Consider the following 22,208-nt stretch of genomic DNA (forward strand, 5'->3'; position numbering starts at 1 on the left):
CCGTAAGAGCCAAAAACCGGAAACAACCCAAATGTCTATCAACAGAGCAATGGATAAACAAACTGTCCTATATTCGTACAAGTTATACAATGAAATACTATTCAACAATAAAAAGGGATGCACTACTGATACACACAATAACAGGATCAATCTCCTAAACTTCTTGCAGAGTGAAAGAAGCTTTGTAGACTATATGCTGTATGATTCTAGAATAGGCAAAGCTCATTCGAAGTGAAAAACGAAACAGTATAGTGATCACCTGGTGGGTTGGAATCAACAGGGAAGGGTCATGAGTGAACTTTCTAGGGTGACAGTAATGTTCTTTCCCAGTGGTCAGGAAACTTTCTCTGTAAAGGGCAGAATAGCAAATATTTCAGGCTTTCTGGGCTCTGCCTCAAATACCCAATTCTGCCACTGTAAATGAACGGCATGGCTGTGCTACCACAAGACTTTATTTACAAAACAAGAGTTAGAATGTAGTTTGTTGATCCCTGCTCTATACTTCAAAAGGGATTTGGGTTACACAGATGTATGTACTTGTCAAAACTCATCTAATTGGCCATGGAAGATTTGTGCATTTCACTATATGTCAATTTTACCCTAAAGGAAAAAAACCATAAAGAAATATTGAACTCTAGGCTGATGATAAGCATGTGGTTGGCAGTGAGGTACACTGATATCTGCAACCTATTTTGAAAGCTCAAAAAATAAGATGGAGGGGCTTCCCTAGCGGCGCAGCGGTTGAGAGTCTGCCTGCCAATGCAGGGGACACGGGTTCGAGCCCTGGTCTGGGAGGATCCCACATGCCGCGGAGCAACTGGGCCCGTGAGCCACAACTACTGAGCCTGAGCGTCTGGAGCCTGTGCTCTGCAACAAGAGAGGCCGCGACAGTGAGAGGCCCGCGCACTGCGATGAAGAGTGGCCCCGGCTCGCCGCAACTGGAGAAAGCCCTCGCACAGAAACGAAGACCCAACACACCCAAAATAAATAAATTAAATAATTAAAAAAAAAAAAAAGATGAGTAAACCAGCTCAGCAAGTTCAGTGACTTACTTAGGAGCCTCACTGCTAAGATATGGCATAGTTGGGACAAAAGCTATTAGAAAATTATGTGGATCATTCAGGACGTAAATGAAGGTGATTAAGGTGAATAGTAAGAGAATCTTTGTTTGAGCAATGGTGTCCAATGCAACTTTTAGTGATGATGCAAGTGTTCTTTATCAGCACACTGTCCAACACGGTAGCCACTAAACACTTGTGGCTAGTGTCACTGAGGAACTAAATTTTTAATATTATTAATTTGAATTTAAATGGTCACATGTAGCTAGGGGCCACTGTATGTATGTGCAGCTGTATTGTCTCAGGAATCATGGTAAAATCCCATGGTCAGGGGCTAACTTTATGTGTTTAGGTCATCTTATATCCCAACCTTATATGAATGGACACGTATGTATGTATGGGGTTGGGATTGTTTGGTGTTTAAGCTTGCATGCATACAACTAATGTTAGGTATCTACTCAGCTTTCAAAGACTGTATTTTTGGAGGGTCCATTTATTGTATTTTAAAAAGAAGATATTTTACTTGTTTCCAAAGCAGCAACCCCTGAGAGAATTAGCAACTATTTCAGAATTAATCCTTTTTGGTGGCAGTACATTTGACCATAATATTTCTTCCAAAGAAATTTTGACATGTTGAGTTCCTTTTTTTTTTTTTTTTTTGGCTGCATTGGGTCTCCGTTGTGGTGCGCGGGCTTCTCATTGCAGTGGCTTCTCTTGTTGCGGAGCACGGGCTCTGGGTGCGAGGGCTTCAGTAGTTGCAGCAAGCGGGTTCTAGAGCGCAGGCTCAGTAGTTGTGGTGCACCGGCTTCGTTGCTCCGCGGCATGTGGGATCTTCCTGGACCAAAGATTGAATCTGTGTCTCCTGTATTGGCAGGTGGATTCTTAACCACTGCTCCACCAGAGAAGTCCCACATGTTGAGTTCTTGATGTGTCAGAGTTCTAAATTTTTGATTTTTATTGGTACTGTTTTGGATGGCTATTTCTTGCTGGATGTGGTGGGAACAGTCAATGGAGTATTTTGGATTGTTTTATGAGTTACTGCATTTGAACCAAGCTGAAAGTGGAGTGGCAGTTTCGCAGACAGCACTCTAAGGCTGCATTCACCGCTCTGAGCCTCAGTCTCCTTGTTTTCAAAATGAAGCGTTGGTGATCTGGAAGGTCCCTTCAAATGCTAAAGTTCTATGGCTCCATGAAAACAAACATTTGGATTCTCTCTTTTCCAAACAATTGGATTCTAAAGAAATTTCAGGGGCCTATAGTGAGCCAAATCATCTGCCCCATTCAAACCAAAAATAAACTAAACTTGATTTTCTACTCTATGTGCTATATTTATGTGTATGTGTGTGTTTTTGTAACATTGATGCTTTTCTTTTTAAAAGTCAGTATCTGGATGGTATGGTGTGAATGTTTGTGTCCCACCCAAATTCAAATGTTGAAAATCTAATGCCCAAGTTGATGGTATTAAGAGGTGGGTCTTTGGGACGTGATTAGGTTCAGAGGTGGAGCCCTCATGAATGGGATTAACGTCCCTATAAAAGAGTCCCTGGAGAGATCCCTCACTGCCCCTGCTGCCCGGTGGGAATACAATGAGAAGTCAGCGGTCTGAAACCTAGAAGAGGGCCCTCACTAGAACCAGATCATACTGCACTCTGATTTTGGACTTCCAGCCCCCAGAACTGTGAGAAATAAATTTTTATTGTTTATAAACCACCCTATCTGTGGTATTCTGTCGTAGCAGCCCAAACAGACTAAGACGCTAGATAAAGAAGATTTGAGCTTGGTGTCTTTACCCTTATTGGGGAAATAATGCCAGATTTCTCAGTGATCATTCTCTATAAGCAGAATTTACAGATATTTCATGGGAACTTTACATATTATTGACAGGTGAAGTGGGATACATTATAAATATTTTATTTATTCTAGGACATAACTTCCAGATATAAAGGGAATTCCACCCCTCCCCTCGCCCCCCTTTTTTTCATTATCTTGGCTTACTTTGGCTCTGTTAGGCCCTTAGTTTTTTCCCCCCGATTTGAATCTTAAGGCCAGGTAATGGCTATGAATTTTTTCCTAGTTCCAGAAAGGCAGCATCTGGTAAGTCACTCTGTCTAATTACTGTCATCATTTTGTCCCTTCAGATGTTGAATGCCCTTTATCCTCAGTACTGAAATCAGGCAACTTTGTTATATGGTGACCCTACTGTTAATGTTGTATTATGTTGTTAATGGTGAAGCAGCATACTGACAGCAGGCTGTTTAACGAATAAGGCCTGGTTCCTCTTATGAAGAAAGCAAGAGCATGATCTTTAACATGTTAAGAACACCTTGATATGTAGGAGCCATTTTTCTTTCCTAGTATTTTTTACTCTCCCACAGCTCCCACACACTTATAGTATTTGTCTTCTTACACGATGATCACACGTTAGTCAAGAGAAACCTGTCATAATAGGCAATATACTCAGTGCCAGCCCTGCGCTTCTGTGACGAAAGTGATTATCAGGCTTTCAGAGAAGAAAAGGAAACAAACAACAACACAAAAATGTCCTGCTTTAGTATGGTCAAAGAACAGCCTTCCGTATTCAAGGTAAAGCAAAGACCATTTTAATAACTTACAACTTAGCCCAATTTAAAATATGTAAAATCCTTAAGGTAAAATGGCTGTCGATTTGCTCACATTTGTTGCTCATGACCACACAAAGGGAAAATGAAAATGCTAAATAAAAATATTGTAGCTTATCGAAATTCAAACCTTTTCTAATTGTTGCCTGGTGGTGCCTCTATACACAACAGTACTTACACAAAAATAAAGCTGATAGGAAATAACTTAACATGAAAATTTATTTTAATTCTCTAAGCTAACTCTCTGGTACTTCCTCCCTTTCTCTCTTCTGTTCCCACCCCCCCGCCCCCCGCAACCCCGTCCTTTATTATACAGAGACAATTTCTGCTTGTAGCATTTAAATAAACATGTGATAGTCAGTTTTCTTTGTAAACTTGGTTAGGCTACAGTCTCAATTACTCAATCAAACACTAATCTAAGCATGATGTGAAGGTATCTTAGAGATATGACTAAAGTCCAAAATAAGTTGATTTTAAGTAAAGGGGATTAGCCTCGATAATCTGGGTGGGCCTGATTCAATCTACTGAAAGGCCTTAAGAGCAGAATTGAGGCTTCTCTGAGGAGGAAGAAGTTCTGCCGTAGACAGCAGCTTCCAGAGTTCCAGTAGCCTGAGTTACAGATTTTGGACTTGCCTAGCAGATCCCCAAAACAGGGTAAGCCAACTCCTTGCAATCAATCTCTTCATATCTATCTGCTCTTGGTCTGTCTCTGGTTGAACTCTGATAAAGAACGTTAGCTATGGGGCTTCCCTGGTGGCTCAGTGGTTAGGAATCCGCCCGCCAATGCAGGGGACATGGGTTTGGGCCCTGGTCCGGGAAGATCCCACATGCCACGGAGCAACTAAGCCTGTGAGCCACAACTACTGAGCCCATGTGCCACGACTACTGAAGCCCGCGCACCTAGAGCCCGTGCTCCACAACAAGAGAAGCCACTGCAATGAGAAGCCCCCGCACCACAACAAAGAGTAGCCCCCGCTCACTGCAACTAGAGAAAGCCCACGCGCAGCAATGAAGACCCAACGCAGCCAAAGATAATAAATAAATAAATATATATATATATATTTTTAAAAAAGAACATTAGCTATGTTTTAGAGTCTTTCAACATACTGGAGGAGAAAAAAGAGACAAAGGAAGTAGATACCTGATTGTCAAGTTGCTCGCTTTACAAGATTTCCTCTCTAAAATTGTAGAGCTGAACAGATGACAGGAATGTCAGAACCAGTTAAATAAGGAACACCATGTGAAGCTAAAATGAGGTTCGAGCCTACAAACTGCTTAAAAAAATCCACATACATGGTAACAGAGATAAAACTGCAGTAATAATTATGCTTATTTTCATTTACTAAAATGATGATAGTGTCTTGTATTTTCTAAAATCTACTTTAGAATTTAATATACAGAAAATAATGGCTAGTGAATTTTTATTAGGTAGAGATAGAAATCTTCAGACAGAGAATGTGATTTTACCTCTTTTTGATCATTCTCTAGATAAATATACAAAATCATACATATTCCAAATGCAACGAACTGTTAGGACCTATGGTCACACTAACCATCAGTAGCTACTTGAGGAGTAGTTCTGTGTTGTAGAGGAAGGGATATAAAAACTAAAAATCACTGAAGAAGTAGGAAAATTTGGAGCATTTGCCTACCTGTGATTTAGGCCAGTGTAGATGGTCATGTGCAGGCAATGGCATGTCTGCTGCTCTTTTTTTTTTTTTTTTTTTGCAGTACGCCAGCCTCTCACTGTTGTGGCCTCTCCCATTGCGGAGCACAGGCTCCGGACGCGCAGGCTCAGCGGCCATGGCTCACGGGCCCAACCGCTCTGCGGCACGTGGGATCTTCCCAGACCGGGGCACGAACCCGTGTCCCCTGCATCGGCAGGCAGACTCTCAACCACTGCGCCACCAGGAAAGTCCTCTGCTGCTCTTTAATTGGTGGGAATCTCAACAAAAATCCTACACATGTATACACAGTTTAGCATACCTGGTTAGAGGTTCAGAGGAGGATAGGGAGGATAAGAAATTGGTTTACTTCTGGAGCGAATGCCTCTGCTTCTGGGAAGGTAAGAGGGATTCCCAGTGGGAAGTATGTCCAGGCAAAGGGGTCCCTGTGACTTGGCTTGACAGCATCACTTTAAAGAACAAAATCAAAGTCATTCTTAACAGGAAGGCTGTAGATACATTGTGTCCACATGAGAAAATGGTAACAATGGAGGGTACTGAGGGTTATTCTGGAGATGAAACATCAATTGTGTGAAAGGGCAGTTGTAGTCATTGAACATAATTTTGATAATAACGTTCTATCACTTTATATCTTATAAAAAAAGAGTTGCCTGCCAACATTTCAGTTCTACTACAAGGATCAAGCCATCAGGCACAGCAATTGTCTTCTGACAGTGTGCCCTGAGGGGGATTCAGGATGGAGAAAACCAGAAAACATTCTGTGCTTTGAATATACTGGCCCTTAGATAGTTAAGATGCACATCTAAGGAAAAATTTCAAAGGACCCCAGATTCTTCCATCTTCCCATACGTAGATAAGCGCTAAAATCATTTTAACTTGAGATGTCTGTTCTTTGTGATTAGCAGTCATCTTTTTATGCTTGACTACATGTTTTTCCCAGCAAAAATAGTTCATAGATATCCTGGCTCCGCCCTTGCCTCTTCGGAGCAGTTCCTCAGAGCTATCTGAGAAGCTGTCTCAGAGCTGCAGTCCTCAGAAAGTTCCCTGAGTAAAACTTAACTCACAACATTTTGTGTTTTTCTTTCAGTCGACAATATTGGTACTTGTCTAGGTTGGGCTCTCGAGGAAGCAGATGCTGATATGAAGTTATGAGTGCAGGAGATTTATTGGAGAGTTAACATCTGTGAGAGCAAAAAGGATTGGGTGCGGAGAGCTGTCACTTCATACTGCAGAGCTGACAAAATCTCAGCTAGTTCAGCAGGGAACTCTGAAGCAGAGATTGCCCCTTAAATGGGTCCAACGTGAGGCAAAAGTGGGGCTAGACTACTGCCTTGTTTAGTAAACAGCAGGGTGCAACCCTGAAGACAGCATGACCTCAAGGTAGAAAGCCAAGCCAAGGAAACATCAACAAAACTAACAGCTGGATGGCGCTAGGCAGAGTGTGCTTTCATGACAGGGAATCCAGCCATCTTATCTCCATGTCTGTCACACTGACAGTGTGGCACTAGTTAAATTTTTGGTGGCTGTGTATTTGGAGATGAATATTGATTAGGCCAGAACAAGAGGTGTTAGTGAAGTGTACTCTAATTCTAAAATCCCACTTGAGTTTATAGTGGTAGACCACCACCAATTCCTTAGGTAACTAGACTTGTCATCACCAAAAGATAAAATATCAAATTGTCGCCACCAAAAGATTAAATATCAACATCTCAAATGTTGCTTAAGGGCTCTAGAATGATAAGAATATCATTACCCCCATATCTGCCCCAAAAAGTTGCTCCTAGTGGGACAACTCAGGGCCTCTGCTTGTGATGGCCCATTACAGGTCACACTGGCTTCGTGGAGAAATGGGCAAAAGGAGCTCAGAGTAGCTCTTTGGAGAACAATGAGAATCTCTTATTTCATACAGATCAAGGAGGTGGCATTTAAGGAAGTCAGATTGGCTCTTTGTGACACATCACTTTTTTTTTTTTTGGGGTCTTCTGCAGAAATTTCACAGTAGTGGTGGACAGAAAGAGACAAGACTTGTTTTGTTTGTTTCTTTGTTCGTTTTAAGGGTGTATTATACCATGGTGCCTAATATAGTGGAGGCTCTGGAGTCTGTCACTACTTACGAGTGATTTGGCTTTGGACAAGTGGCTCTCGGTGCCTTAGTTTCCTGATTTGTTAAACCGGGATTGCAATTGTGCCTACATCATGGAACAGTTGTGAGGATGAAATGAGATAACACGTGCAGTTCCTGGCTTGGGAAGGGCTCAATACGTATCAGCTGTTACTCTACTTCTCTTTCCCCTCTTTCTCTTCCTCCTCTTCACTGAAGACCCCCTTTCCTGTTGAATTTTGTCACCTCTCTAGATTAGCAAAACATTTACAAAACTTGGGAGGAGAGTAAAATTGAAAGAATTTGTTACTCTAACAAGATTTAGGATGTTTGCTTTTTGTCAGGATGTTGGTTTTCACCGGTATGTTCCCATTACTGTTCGGGTGTGCTAGGTGTAAAGAATGGCCTGTGTCCTGAGCAGCAGTCTATTTGAAAAACAAATGGACATATAAATGATTAATGAAAGTGCAACTGCATATAAAATTAAGTTCTAAATGAACCGTACAGACCATAAATGGTGTAGGAATCTAATTGCATTTTGCTGAACTGGGGGTTGTTTTGATCATTGAAAGGTGATACCATTTGGGGTGAAATTGTGAGAGTGAGCTCTTGTACAGTAACACAATGAAATGTCATGTTTATTATCTTAGAGTCTAAAACACATTAAGTTAGACCTAAAGAAAGTTTAAGGACATTTAAGTATGACAATATCATTGCCTCTTATTGTTAGCCTATTAACACTCTCTAACCACCAAATGTGTCAAGACGGCAAAAATGCGAAGAACTGCTCATCTATTTGAATAAAGCAATCAGAGGAAGGCTTACATTTTTTCAGCTGATCTCTCAATGAGTTTCTCTCTTTATTGTATTTTTGCTATTTTAATTAGGTGATCAGGCCCACGCAGTAGCCTTCTTCATTCCAGGAATCTCCTTTGGCGATTCAGGAGGGAAGTTAAGTAAAAAAGATAGCTGAGCCAGGTCACGTGGGATCATAGTTTTCAGGGTATAGAAAGCAGGTCTTTGGGTTAAAGAGTATGCTGCCCCATCATACTCTTCTACTTGCTAGAGAAACATGCTTTGCACCCCGTGGGAGATACTCACACATAGTAGGTCATGTGTGGTTAACCGGATACTGAGATCGACTGACAATGTTAAACACGGAGTAATTCCTTACTGTTAAACCCTTTGGAATTATTGATATGAATATGGCCACAAGAGTCCTATATTGTTTCATTATTTTCTTGTATCCTTCCAGCAACCTAGTGCTCTAGAGGCTAGAGGCCTCTTTCCTTGGCGAGATACATGAGTATGGCTGAAGAGTCCCTGTTGGATTCTTAAATCTCTTACTACCAGGAAGGGGACAAACAAAACAAGCTGACAAGACATCCCTTAGCTCACTGATGATTCTGAATAAGAGTTTTAGGAAGGTCCTAGAGACGGATCTCTGTGCCTTGTCCTAGGCTGGGTGAGTAATACGAGAAAGTGTTGGGAAACAGGGTGACCTGTCCTCAGGTGTTCTAGGAATGCGTCCCCGCTCTCCTTGACATCTGTATCTGTGCGCTGTGACTGTGCCTGCGCGAAACCCGTCCAAACAAAAAGACCAATCAAGGACGGTGATGTTTTTTCCCCTGATCCTTTTGCCACCGCCCACTCCGGACAGGCTGACAACCTAGATTGCTCCCTGGGACTTGCCTGACTTTTCCACCTCCACCCACCCAGCTAAACACCGCCCCCACCCCCCGCCCCCCGCCAACTCGCGACGCGGATGGGACGGCGGAGGCCCCAGCGAGCATGCGCGACCATCCCGAGCATGCTCAGTAGCGCTTGCGGTGCCCCGGACCTTCGGCCCAGAGCTGCGGCCGACGCGGAGGTTTCGGCGGCTTCTGCGGCGGTGACGGGAAGTGAGGTGGTCCGGCTGGGCGACCGCGGCGGCACAAACAGAGGCGGAAGGGTCGCTGCGGCGACGACGTCGTCGACCCGGGTGACCGAGGGGGCTGAGCGCCGAGGGCACTCGCCCGCTCGGAAGCCGGATCCCGAGCCGGGCAGGATGGATCATCACCAGCCGGGGACTGGCCGCTACCAGGTGGTGAGTTTCTGGCCCCAGCCCGGGCCTCCTGCGCCGCCGGGGACCCCGGGTTTGCCCCCCGCCGTGGCCCCCAGAGTCCCTTTCCTCGGGTTATTCGCGGAATGGACGTGCTGGCTAATTTATTTTTGGCTCTTCTGGCAGGACCTTGCTTCCTTCACACCTCTCGGATGGAGCCTGCCTGTGGCTCCTTTGAGACCTTTCTTTCCACACCCCAGTCTCCTTCGAGGTCCCCATCCCTCCGCTGTTAGATACCCCTACGCCTCCCTTTAAAACTTGTATCTGTTTTATGTCTCACTTTCTCGGTCATTTCGTTATGCCCTGACCCAGACACTTCAGAGATATTCCTGCGGATTGTATACTGGAAATGAGTTCACATACCTGCTGGGAAGGTGTCGCCGTCATAGATGGAGTCGGTGGGGAGGAGGCAGGTGTAAGCCCTACGTAGGGTGGGAAGTGGATTTGGTAAAAAAAAAAAAAATGTGGGCTTAAAAATCGTGCAACTGTAGAGAATAGTCGTGGGGCTGAACTTGTTTCTCAGTTCTAGTTAACCTTGTCATTTTGTCCTTTTCTGTTTTGTTAGAATTAAAAGTGATTGCCTTCTGTTTTCTATCACTTTTTTTTTTGGTAGGAGGGGAAACAGGAAGTTTTACTTAAAAAATGCTAATCTTGTTTGAAAATTTTTCTTTAAATACAAGGTTTTCCAGCTTAACCGTATAAACCTTTGTATGTTGAAATGAGTGAAAAGTGCCCCTCTATGTTTTCCGTGTCAAATTTTCTAATTTTTTTTTCTCTGATACTAATTCCGGTGGTGTCATTGGAGATTCCTACGTAAACCTTATTTTAAAAATGGACCCAGCATAGTTGACTGTTTCGTTGCAGCTAGGTAGCATGTTATTCTGTAAACTTTGAGGTGGAAATTTAGTTAAACCTATTTACTGAGGGAGAGGAGAAAAACATTAATATGGAGCACCGACGATGCAATTTAATAGTACTGTTTGTGAAATTTACAAATATAGGTATGTTAGTGCAGATTTCATGTTTCAGGTCTATTTGCACAGGAGACACTAAGTTGTGAAGTAAAGAATTTCTATTAATAAGTGTATTTTGACATATGCAAAGGCTACTGAAAGATGAAATCCCGATGTATGTAATTTTGCGTTTTTTTTTTTAAGATAAAAGCTCAGGAGGCTTCCACTTCATCTGGTTTACATCCGGTAAAACCTCCAAATGATGTATATTCTGAATTCTGTGAAAATTTATCAGTATTTTTGGAATGGTTTGGAAAATGTTGCCAGTTTGGGAAGGCATTTTTCAGGTTGTTAGTGTATACACATTTTATTTTTTAAGGCATTACTATTTTTGCAGATGTTAGTAAAAATAAAATGCAATAGGTAAATATTGAATACCTATTGCATTTACTAGTGGGATTTCTTTTCTCTAATCTCTTCTTTCCTGTTGCTATTTGTTTTCCTTAATGGTGTTAACTGATTCGAATTCTTTCTCTTTGGGGGTTTTGCTTATCAGAATCCACCATGTTCACATATGAAAATCACTGCTCAAAACATTTTTTTTTTTTTTTTTTCGGTACGCGGGCCTCTCACTGTTGTGGCCTCTCCCGTTGCGGAGCACAGGCTCCGGACGCGAAGGCTCAGCGGCCCTGGTTCACGGACCCAGCCGCTCTGCGGCATGTGGGATCTTCCCGTACCGGGGCACGAACCCGTGTCCCCTGCATCGGCAGGCGGACTCTCAACCACTGTGCCACCAGGGAAGCCCTCAAAACATTTTTAATTGATGTATTTGTGCCTTAATTTATTATAGTGTCACATTTGCTTTCAGTAGTTATGATTATTATTTTTAAGAATTCCTAACACCAAAATGTTGGAAATTGCTGTCAGCTTTAAGATATTTTCTTTTTCTCTACAACTCCTTTCAAAATAAGTGGACAGTATCATTTTTTTTCTTTTTTAAATAAATTTATTTATTTATTTTTGGCTGCATTGGGTCTTCGTTCCTTCATGCAGGCTTTCTCTAGTTGCGGCGAGCGGGACTGTTTGTTGTGTGCGGGCTTCTCATTGCAGTGGCTTCTCTTGTTGCAGAGCACGGGCTCTAGGTGCGCGGGGTTCAGTAGTTGTGACTCACCGGCTCTAAAGCGCGGGCTCAGTAGCTGTGGCGCACGGGCTTAGTTGCTGCGCAGAATGTGGGATCTTCCTGGACCAGGGCTCGAACCTGTGTCCCCGGCATTGGCAGGCGGATTCTTAACCACTGCGCCACCAGGGAAGTCCCGACAGTATCATATTTTATTGCCTTTTTTTTCCCCCCAAACTGGAGATGTGTCCCACAGAGACTTTGGATGGGTGGAGGCATTCCTTCAGAGCAGAGGGCAAAAATCTGCCCTTCTAAAGATACTTCTTGCTTCAAGTAGGTAGGACATCAATTTGTTTTCCTTGTAATGTGAAGTGTTTGAAAATCTTAGTACAGTTTACATTCAGATTTTGATTCCAATTCCTGTGTAATTACATGGTAATTTCATCTGTCTAGAATAACTCTTTAGTTTTGTTGAGAATGGCCTGATTAGTAACTTTACCTAGGTATATGCCCCCCACCCCAAACTACTGGAGATGTGTCCTACATAGACTTTGAATGGGTGGAGTCATTCCTTCAGAGCAGAGGGCAAAGGAAAAAAAAAAGCATCTAAGTTGGTTTGCAGCAAGCTAGGGACCAATCTACAGCTTACAGCTCTGGCTTGTATAATGAACACAACTGTTGTGTGGCTGACTTTAACTCAATTTTGTTTTTTTAAAAAACTCTGGAATGATTAATAACAATGGAGCAATAAACAGGTTCAGTTGTTGAATGTTTAGAGCTGACTAAGTAGGAGACAGGAAAACATGCTTGGTGTTGAAATGGTATACGATATTAATTTTCCACTTATTCATAGAGTTAAATTTTAGCTTTCCGTATTGGTAAGTTAATGGTGATGTCTAGGACCATCAGAATGACTTACTACCATTAACCAATTCACAGCTTTATGTGGAAACTACTTTTTCTGTGATCTCTCCTCCATTGTTAAAAGCGTCCAAATTTTGTTAAGTGATAACAATGTACAGAGCTACAAATACAAAAAGCCTTGACTTGTTACCCTTCTAATTTCAGAAAAAGCCAGGTAGTTCCATTGTGTTATGGGAAATTCAATTTTGTCTGGTAGGAAATGGGCAGTGTTGCCAAACTATGAAGTAGGTGACTTGGCTTGGAACTGTTATGCCACACTCTAACTTTGATGTTCTCCCTTTTAAAGGTTTTGTGTATGTGAACCACCAAGCTGACTACTAAGCTTTCAGAGGTATTCTGTGTATAAGTTAAATTGGCACTGTGGATTGCAGCAGTAGTTTCCCAAACTGTGTCATTCAGAATGGTGATAATAGATGGTCTTAGAAGATTTATAATATATATTAGCATATAAAGACATCCATTTGTACATTTAAAACCATGAGAGCTTCTGCCGTAAAGACGGTGATTTGGATTTGTTTAACTTAGCTCTTCCTAAACCTTGACCACAGATTTTTAGAGAAAACTTTGATTATATTAACATTTCCAAAATGTTAGTTTTCTATAAAAATAATGAACTATCCATACTGTGATGATATAGATACTTTGCTGTTATATATGAATTAGAGTTGCCCTTGATAAATCAGCTGGTAAGGAGGTTGACTATTAATAGTTAACAAAAACCCTCACATCTTTTAAAGTTATCTGGGCTTATATTTAGGTTGTGCTGATTACAATTTGTGAGCCCTTGGCTTAGTTACATAGCATTTTGAGGCCTCAGTTTCCTCATATTAGTACCTACCTCATTAGGATTATTATGAGAATTATATAATGTAGTGCAAGTAAAAAATACAGTGTAGAGACTGGTACATGATAAATATTATGAATAATGTAAGGTAAATAAACTATAAAATATTGTATATATTTCAGTTTTTGCTAGTGACTATGTTTTTGTCTCTTGTTTTATTTAGCAACATGAATATCAACTAGTTCTTTGTTGTCCGTGTCAAGAGCAGTGAAAAGTCTTAAGATCTGATTTTACCGTGTTTACAAGCTGATAGTCTGTTAATTTTTCATGGTTGCTGGCAGAAAAACAGGAGACTCCCAGGTCAGAAACAAATGACATTATTACTCACAGCCCTGTAGACTCATGAACATCAGCATATTTGTGCTGGTTTTCCTTGTAACCAGGTCCCATGAGGGTGATGGGTCTAATGGAAGAACAGAGTGGATCACAGCTAAGGAACTCAGGACCAAGGGTCTAGCACTTTTTTTTTTTTTTTTTTTTTTAGCAAGCTGCAAACATTGTAGCAAATAACAAACAAGCTAGTTCACCTCTCTCTGAGAGGCAGTTAAATGCTGTGGTAACCTTGACCTTCTTTCACACTCAGCAAGAATGTGCAGGGACACTCAGGCCCATAGCAGCCTGCCTTACCCAAGAGTACATTTTATGGATGAGATAATATATGGTGATTTTTAGGTGCAGTTGTTTACTTTTGTTTTCCATTTTAAAGAAGTATTTCAGTCTTTTACTTTACGATGCTCCCTAGTTTTGCCTTCCTCTCTTGGCCCAGCTAGATTCCTTTGATCATCACTTGTTTGTTTCCTTTGAACTTATCAATATCCTTTATCTGGTTTACATTCTTACCACACCTCTTTTACATCATCAAGTTCCATTGCTTAATCTATTAGGTACTTTTCAGTTCTCTTCTTGCTTAAGTTCTTTTACGTTGACATTGTGAACGTTCTCCTTGAAACTCCTTCCTCATTCCTGAAATGAAGGAGCTTTCTACTCTTTACTCCCCTGACTTTCCTTCTCTGCATGAACTCACTTTGTACTTACTCCTCAAATGTTGATACTTTCTATGGCATGGACTATTGTAATAGCTTGCTTAGTGCTTTCTTCCTTCATCTGACCATCCTTCTGTGTATTGTTTGTGCTGCATAAATTGTATTTGTAGAATATAAATTTGATTTTCATTTCTTTGCTTAAAAATCTTCAGTGGTCTCTTACTGAATATCCTCTCCTGCCACTTTAACATTAAAACTTTCAGGGAATTCACTGGTGGTCCAGTGGTTAGGACTCTGCACTTCCACCGCAGGGGGCACGCAGGGGGCACGGGTTCGATCCCTGGTCTGGGAACTAAGATCCCACAAGCCGCACAACGCAGCCAAAAACAAAACAAAAGAAAAAACTTTCAAATATATACAGAAGTTGAAAGAATTGCACAGTTAACTTCCATATACCATATACCAGTTGTAGGGTCTACAATTCCCAACATTTTGTTGCATCTGTGTTATCGTATATCTGTCAATTCTTCTTCTTCTTATTTTTTGAGCTTATTTATTTATTTATTTATTTATTTATTTATTTATTTATTTTTGGCTGTGTTGGGTCTTCGTTTCTGTGCGAGGGCTTTCTCCAGTTGCAGCGAGCGGGGGCCACTCTAAATCGCGGTGCGCGGGCCTCTCACTGTCGTGGCCTCTCTTGTTGCGGAGCACAGGCTCCAGATGTGCAGGCTCAGTAGTTGTGGCTCACGGGCCCAGTTGCTCCGCGGCATGTGGGATCCTCCCAGACCAGGGCTCGAACCCGTGTCCCCTGCATTGGCAGGCAGACTCTCAACTGCTGCGCCACCAGGGAAGCCCCTCCATCTTATTTTTTGAGCTTTCAAAATAAGTTGCAGATATCAGTGTACCTCACTGCCAACCACATGCTTATCATCAGCCTAGAGTTCAATATTTCTTTATGGTTTTTTTCCTTTAGGATAAAATTGACATATAGTGAAATGCACAAATCTTCCATGGCCAATTAGATGAGTTTTGACAAGTACATACATCTGTGTAACCCAAATCCCTTTTGAAGTATAGAGCAGGGATCAACAAACGACATTCTAACTCTTGTTTTGTAAATAAAGTCTTGTGGTAGCACAGCCATGCCGTTCATTTACAGTGGCAGAATTGGGTATTTGAGGCAGAGCCCAGAAAGCCTGAAATATTTGCTATTCTGCCCTTTACAGAGAAAGTTTCCTGACCACTGGGAAAGAACATTACTGTCACCCTAGAAAGTTCACTCATGACCCTTCCCTGTTGATTCCTACCCACCAGGTGATCACTATACTGTTTCGTTTTTCACTTCGAATGAGCTTTGCCTATTCTAGAATCATACAGCATATAGTCTACAAAGCTTCTTTCACTCTGCAAGAAGTTTAGGAGATTGATCCTGTTATTGTGTGTATCAGTAGTGCATCCCTTTTTATTGTTGAATAGTATTTCATTGTATAACTTGTACGAATATAGGACAGTTTGTTTATCCATTGCTCTGTTGATAGACATTTGGGTTGTTTCCGGTTTTTGGCTCTTACGGACAAAGTGGTTAGGAATATTCTTGTGCAAATCATTTTGTGGGCGAAGGTTTTCATTTCTCTTTGGTGGAATTACTGGGTAATAGGGTAGGCGTATGCTTAATTTTATGAGAAACCACTAGACTTTTTTCCAAGTCTGTGTACCATTTCCAAGTGTACCATTTTACACTTAGACCAACAATGTATGGAAGCTTTGGCTGCTTCACCACCTTGCCAAAAGTTTGGTGTTTCAGACTTTTTAATTTTAGCCATTCTGGTGGGCTTATTGGATTTTTTTTTTAATAAATTTATTTATTCATTTATTTATTTTTGGCTGTGTTGGGTCTTCGTTTCTGTGCGAGGGCCTTCTCCAGTTGTGGCAAGCGGGGGCTACTCTTCATCGCGGTGCGCGGGCCTCTCACTGTCGCGGCCTCTCTTGCTGTGGAGCACAGGCTCCAGACGCATAGAGCTCAGTATTTGTGGCTCACGGGCCCAGTTGCTCCGCAGCACGTGGGATCTTCCCAGACCAGGGCTCGAACCCGTGTCCCCTGCATTGGCAGGCAGACTCTCAACCACTGCGCCACCAGGGAAGCCCTGGATTTTTTTTTTTATATGAATTTATTTATTTTTGGCTGTGTTGTCTTTGTTGCTGCGCGTGGGCTTTCTCTAGTTGCAGTGAGCGCGGGCTACTCTTCGTTGCTGTGTGCGGGCCTCTCATTGCAGTGGCTTCTTTTGTTGCAGAGCACGGGCTTCAGTAGTTGTGGCACATGGGCTCAGTAGTTGTGGCTCACGGGCTTAGTTGCTCCGTGGCATGTGGGATCTTCCCGTAGCAGGGCTCAAACCCGTGTCCCCTGCATTGGCAGGCGGATTCTTAACCACTGCGCCACCAGGGAAGCCCAGGCTTATTGGATTTTGAAGTATAAATTTATGTTCTTAACATACAAGTTCCTTGAATGGACCTTTCCATACCTATACAATGCCACATCTTAGCAATCCCACCCCCTTCCTCCCCGCCCCCCTGCCTGTCTTAATTTTTATGCACTAACTGCTGGAGTTCAGCAGGGTATACTTATTATTAGCTTCAACCATAATGTCTTCTCTCTTACTTACTTCCCTGACTTTACATGTGTTTATTTCTCACCTAACGTTCTGTACCACACCCCTGTGGTTTGTTTGCCTTATAAAATCCTGTTCCTAGATGTAAAAACTCCTACGAAATTATAATTGGAAGAGGGAGGCAGGGTGAGTTTCTTGCATCTGTCATCTCTACATCACGGCAGAGGAAAAGTTGAGAATCACAGCATTAGAGAACTTGTTACACTGAATTGTGTTTTTGTGTATCTTTGTGTACCTTCTAGACTGCTGCTTTTCCTCAGAGGTGCTTCAGGGCTCTGTGAATGTCTGATTTTTATTTCATCTTTAATATAGATTTTAAACTTTTAAAATACTGTAACTCAGGAAATTCACTCTCAGATGTGTTTAAAACCAAGTTTCCATAGCTTGAAGATTAGTATTATGTTAATTTGTGTTGCCAGGGTAATTTGGTTTTGAATGGACCCCACATGGAAGTTTCTCTGGCTGTTTCTGTGCATGTAGCAATAGTAACTGAGAGTGTGTCATTAGTTTGATTGAGTACAGTTCATTTAAAAAAAATTATACAAACGAATAAGCTACTTTAGAGCACCTGAACGGTGCTGAGTCAGATGCTAGCCATCACTTAGGCATATTTGAACAGTACATGATCCAGTAATGGTGTAGTATTTGTGCAGTAACAAGTAAATGCATTGGAATTGTATCCTGAAAATAACATATTATAGATAGTTTATGTGTGTATCTTGTGTTTTGAGTGCCTCTTGTCAGATTTATACTTAAGACAAGGTATGGGAGCAGTTTTTAGATATCATTATTTTTTGTTTGTTTGTTTTTTTGCGGTATGCGGGCCTCTCACTGCTGTGGCCTCTCCCATTGCGGGGCACAGGCTCCGGACACACAGGCTCAGCGGCCATGGCTCACGTGGCATGTGGGATCTTCCTGGACCGGGGCACGAACAGATATCATTATTGATTAACTGTGAAACTGAGGTCCTATAACTCATTTATTCAATATTAATTTATAAAGTATCTCTGTCAGTCAAATTCTGTTTTAGGTGCTGGTGAACAAGACAGTTAAGTTCGTGTCTTATGGCTCATACTTTGATGGAGGGGAGGCAGATAAATAAGTGAGCATAATTTCAGATAGTAATAGATGGTTTAAAGAAGGTAAAGCAGGATGATGGTATAAGTAATACATTTTATCGATAATAAAATAGCAATAATAGAATAATAATATCTTTTTGCATTATGTCAGGAATATGCTGAGCACTCTGCTATGTGCTTTACACACATGAGCACAATTTATTCCATAGAATAATTCTGTGAAATAGGTAATGTTATGATCTTCATTTTGCAGATGAAAAAAATGAGACATAAAGAGGTTACATATATACAGGCATGTGTGTGGATCTAGGTGTGATGGATCTGGTATTCAAATCTTGGTGTTTTAGTTTTATATTGCTTTGTAACAAACTACTCAAAACACAAGCATTTTATTATGTTTCAAGATTCCTTGGTTTGGCTCTGATCAGCAGAGCGGTTCTTCTGTTCCATGTGATGTTAGCTGGGGCTCCAGCCATTTGGGGGCTTGATTGGGTTGGAACCTCCAAGATGACTCATTCCCTTCGCTAGCAGTTGTTGATGACTGTTGACTGGGAGCTCAGCTGGCAGTGTTGAATGTTGATCATTTCAGTTCTCCTCTGTGTGTCCTCTTCATGTGCCCTCTCAGTGTGACCTTGGCCTTTCACAACACAGAAGGAAGAGGAAGCTGCCATTCCTCTTAAGGCTTCAGCTTAGAACTCCAGAATGTCATTTCAGCTGCATTCTGTTGGTTAAAGCAGCCGTAAATCCAGCCCAGGTTCATAAGGAGGGGAAATAAACTCCATTTCCCAATGAGGGAGAGGCAGTGCACATACATGGAGGCAAAAAATTGATGGTGGCATCTTTGGAGATGGTATGCCTCACCAGTGGGTTTGACTCCTCAGTGGATTGGAATCAGGATTATTAGGAAACTCTGTCCACTCTGCAGGTGTGACACTCGGGCCAAGACTTGATTGAAATGTTCTAGCTGATGAGTATTTCAGGTGTGATAAGGGCCTGTGGTGCAAATGAGCTTGTTGGTTTAAGAAATAAGAAGAGAGCTGTGTGCCTAGAGCAAGGTGAAGGGGGATGGCTCAGTGGAATGGGACAAAACAAAGAAATCAATTTTATGATAGATTTGATAGAAGAATGGAACTCTCGTTTGTAATTTTTGTTTCGTGAAAGCAGTCAAGTCCGGTGCATTGCCAGATGAAAACGTGGGGTCCCGGCCTTGGGTAGGAAAGCCAGTTTCCACTTCCGAGAGGCCTGCTGTCTTAGCCCACAGCACCCCCAAGGGATTGCAGCCTCCATGCCAGGACTTGCTAGATACTGCTTTGCTTGGGAATGTATCACGGTGACGCCAGCCTGGGATGGGCATAGCTACCACCTTGCCGTACTCCTAGTCATGAGGTGGTGAGTTGAGCTGAGCCAGGGCGTTCAGCTGCCTGAGAATCTTTCCTGGGGAGGCAGACTGCCTGTGAGCCGAGGCACCAGGTCCCTGGCACATGCTTTTTTGTCCCATTGGAGTTCACTTAAAAAACTTGGATTCAAAGATAAAATTATTAAGAATTGAAAGGTGACCATAGAGCATTAAACCCCAAGCATGAGGCCCTCCTGAGGCAAGGTTCCACGTGACTGCACTGGCCATGTGTTCGTGAAGAGGGCCCTGAAAGGAATCTCACTATGACGATGGTAGTGGTGGTGGTGATGATCTAGAACCAGGGGTCAGCAAACTTTCCGGTAAAGGAGCAGATAGTAAATATTTTAGGCTTTCCAGGTCATGTGGTCTGTGTCACAGCTGTGTGCCAGATCTGCTGCTTTCGTGCAAAAGTATCCATACTTAATATGTATACAAGTTAACATGGCTGTGTTCTAATAAAACTTCACTTACAGAAACAGATGGTGGGCTGGATTTGGCCTGCTGGCTGTAATTTGCCCACCCCTGGTGTAGATGAAAGAGGAATGCACCTCATAAAGGCCTTAAGTTTGGGCCTGTTGCAGGATGCTTCTGACAAATTTTTATTTCACTGAGTCTTGAAATAAACCCTTAGGAACGTGGTAAAGGTTGTTTTGCATCACTTACTTTTTGTACCTGGTAATCAGGCAGGCACTTGGTCTATCACTAGAATTGGTGTGGAGATCCCAGTTAGAGTATAAAATTTCCTATGAGAACAGCAAAGACAAGTTTCTCATGTCTGATGGAATCTTCATTCTGTTGGAGTGGTCACCTCATTGAGGCCATTTAAAATCACAATACCCCCTTCACAGTACTCCCTAGCCCCATTTCCTGCTTCATTTTTCCCATAGTACTTATCACGACCTGATAATTTCAAACCTTTTACGTGTTTAATTCCTACCTCCTTCTTTCCCCTGAGTGTAAGCTTCATGAGGACAGGTATGTTTTGTTCACTGCTGTATGTTCCATTATCTGGCATATGGTAGGCACTTAGGAAGTATTTGATAAGAATGACTGAATGAGTGGTGCTAGCTCAAGAGCAATTCCATAGACTCAAAACCTTGCTTATGTTATTTTATTCTCTTATTTTTATAAGAATTCTTTTTTTTTTTTTTTGCTACTGAGACTTGGGCTCTCTCAGATTGTGTGTGTGTGTGTGTGTGTGTGTGTGTGTGTGTGTGTGTATGTGTGTGTGCATGTTTTGCATTACCTTACAGCTTAACAGTATGTTGCTTAGTGTCTGAGTCTCTCTCCTCCTTCCTTCTCCCCTTCTCCCTCTCTCTCTCTCTCTACACACACACACACACACACACACACACACACACACACTTATTTTTATAAGAATTCTTTTTTTTTTGCTACTGAGACTTGGGCTCTCTCAGATTGTTTGTGATATATGATTGGCCCCATAGGGTTGTTCAGTAAGGAACCCATGAAGCCACGTGCAGTGGTCCTGCTTAGTACCTTCATTGACTGTGGAGTTGTGGGTACTGCTTTGATTTTTCTCATCTGCTTTATATTGACTACTTAGAGACTATTTTCTTTTTATTCTTTCCTTAATGTCACACCTACATGCTAAAACACTGTCTGATTATATGTGTATTAATAATATATTATTTTAGAATTTTATACATATTCTACATGTGTAGGCCTGACTTAAATTTAAATAATTATGGAATACATTCTGCTGACCTTATTAAATGTAAATTTACTCAAAAGATCCTTGTGATTAAGGCTAGCCTATCTACCATTTGGTTATATAAATCATCCTCTATGTTTTCATGCCATGTTGTTATTATGGTTTCTTCCAAAAGTTTGATCATTTAGCTGGAATTAAGGTGTAGGTAAAATTCTTGTTAAAGACATGCCAAGTGCAAGTTGGGAAATACTGCAAGTAGTCTAAGATTTACTATCAGATTATTTCAAGGTTTTGACTTTTAAGATTTGAATATCAGCGATTTAGTATTTTAAAAGTTTAGAAATGTGCTGTGGTTTAGTTTGTCTATGATGTTTCTCCAGACTTACCCTTTACATTATGTAAAGAAATTGTGCTATTTGGCAGAGGCTTTGAGAATAAGGAAATAAACTGGATAGTTTTACTTCTTTACTAATTTTGAGGCTCGTAGGACTTGTAGCCTGTTGGATGTTAGACTGAAGAAATCCAATAGTTTTTAGAGAACATTTGTTCTCGTTTGGGTAGGGCATTCATTTATATCAGCATGACTTTTTGTGTGATTTCCCCACAAGGGGAAGGATTAACACTGGAAATGACCCTTGAGACCCTTTTAAGTTTTTGTTTGTAACCTTAGAGAACAACATGAGCCTCCGCTAACCTCACCTTGCTTACTTTGTTACTGCCCTGCACGCGTGCCGTGTCTTGAACTGTAAACTGTAATACTTTTGTTCTCTTGCCCTGCTCCTCTCCAGGCACCACTCCCGACCATGATCTCCCCTGCCTTCGGACTCTTCTGGCTTTTGAACATGTGATTGCCCTTTTTTCTTTTCGTTCTGCTTCCTCCGGGATGAATTTCTATTCTTTATTCAAATCTGTTCAGATGTTCTTTTCTCCAGAAAACCTTCCCTCACCGTCTCCATTTCCTCCCTTTTTTTTTTTACCAAGTTCAGTGTATTCTTTTAACACTGTGCG

General features: G+C 41.7%; 1 protein-coding gene across 3 annotated transcripts in view; it reads left to right on the plus strand.

Moving 5' to 3' along the window:
* Positions 1 to 9,227: 9,227 nt before the first annotated feature.
* NDFIP2 (Nedd4 family interacting protein 2) overlaps positions 9,228 to 22,208 on the plus strand; it is a gene marked incomplete at its 5' end in the record, with an annotated part of 66,285 nt that continues 53,304 nt past the window's right edge. For all 3 annotated transcript variants that reach the window (XM_079902536.1, XM_079902535.1, XM_079902537.1), the window contains one exon: positions 9,228 to 9,548. In XM_079902536.1, coding sequence (XP_079758662.1) covers positions 9,228 to 9,548 — 321 coding nt within the window. The remainder of the gene's footprint in view (positions 9,549 to 22,208) is intronic.

The sequence above is a fragment of the Stenella coeruleoalba genome, assembly GCF_951394435.1.
Source record: "Stenella coeruleoalba genome assembly, chromosome: 18".
NCBI lineage: Eukaryota > Metazoa > Chordata > Mammalia > Artiodactyla > Delphinidae > Stenella > Stenella coeruleoalba.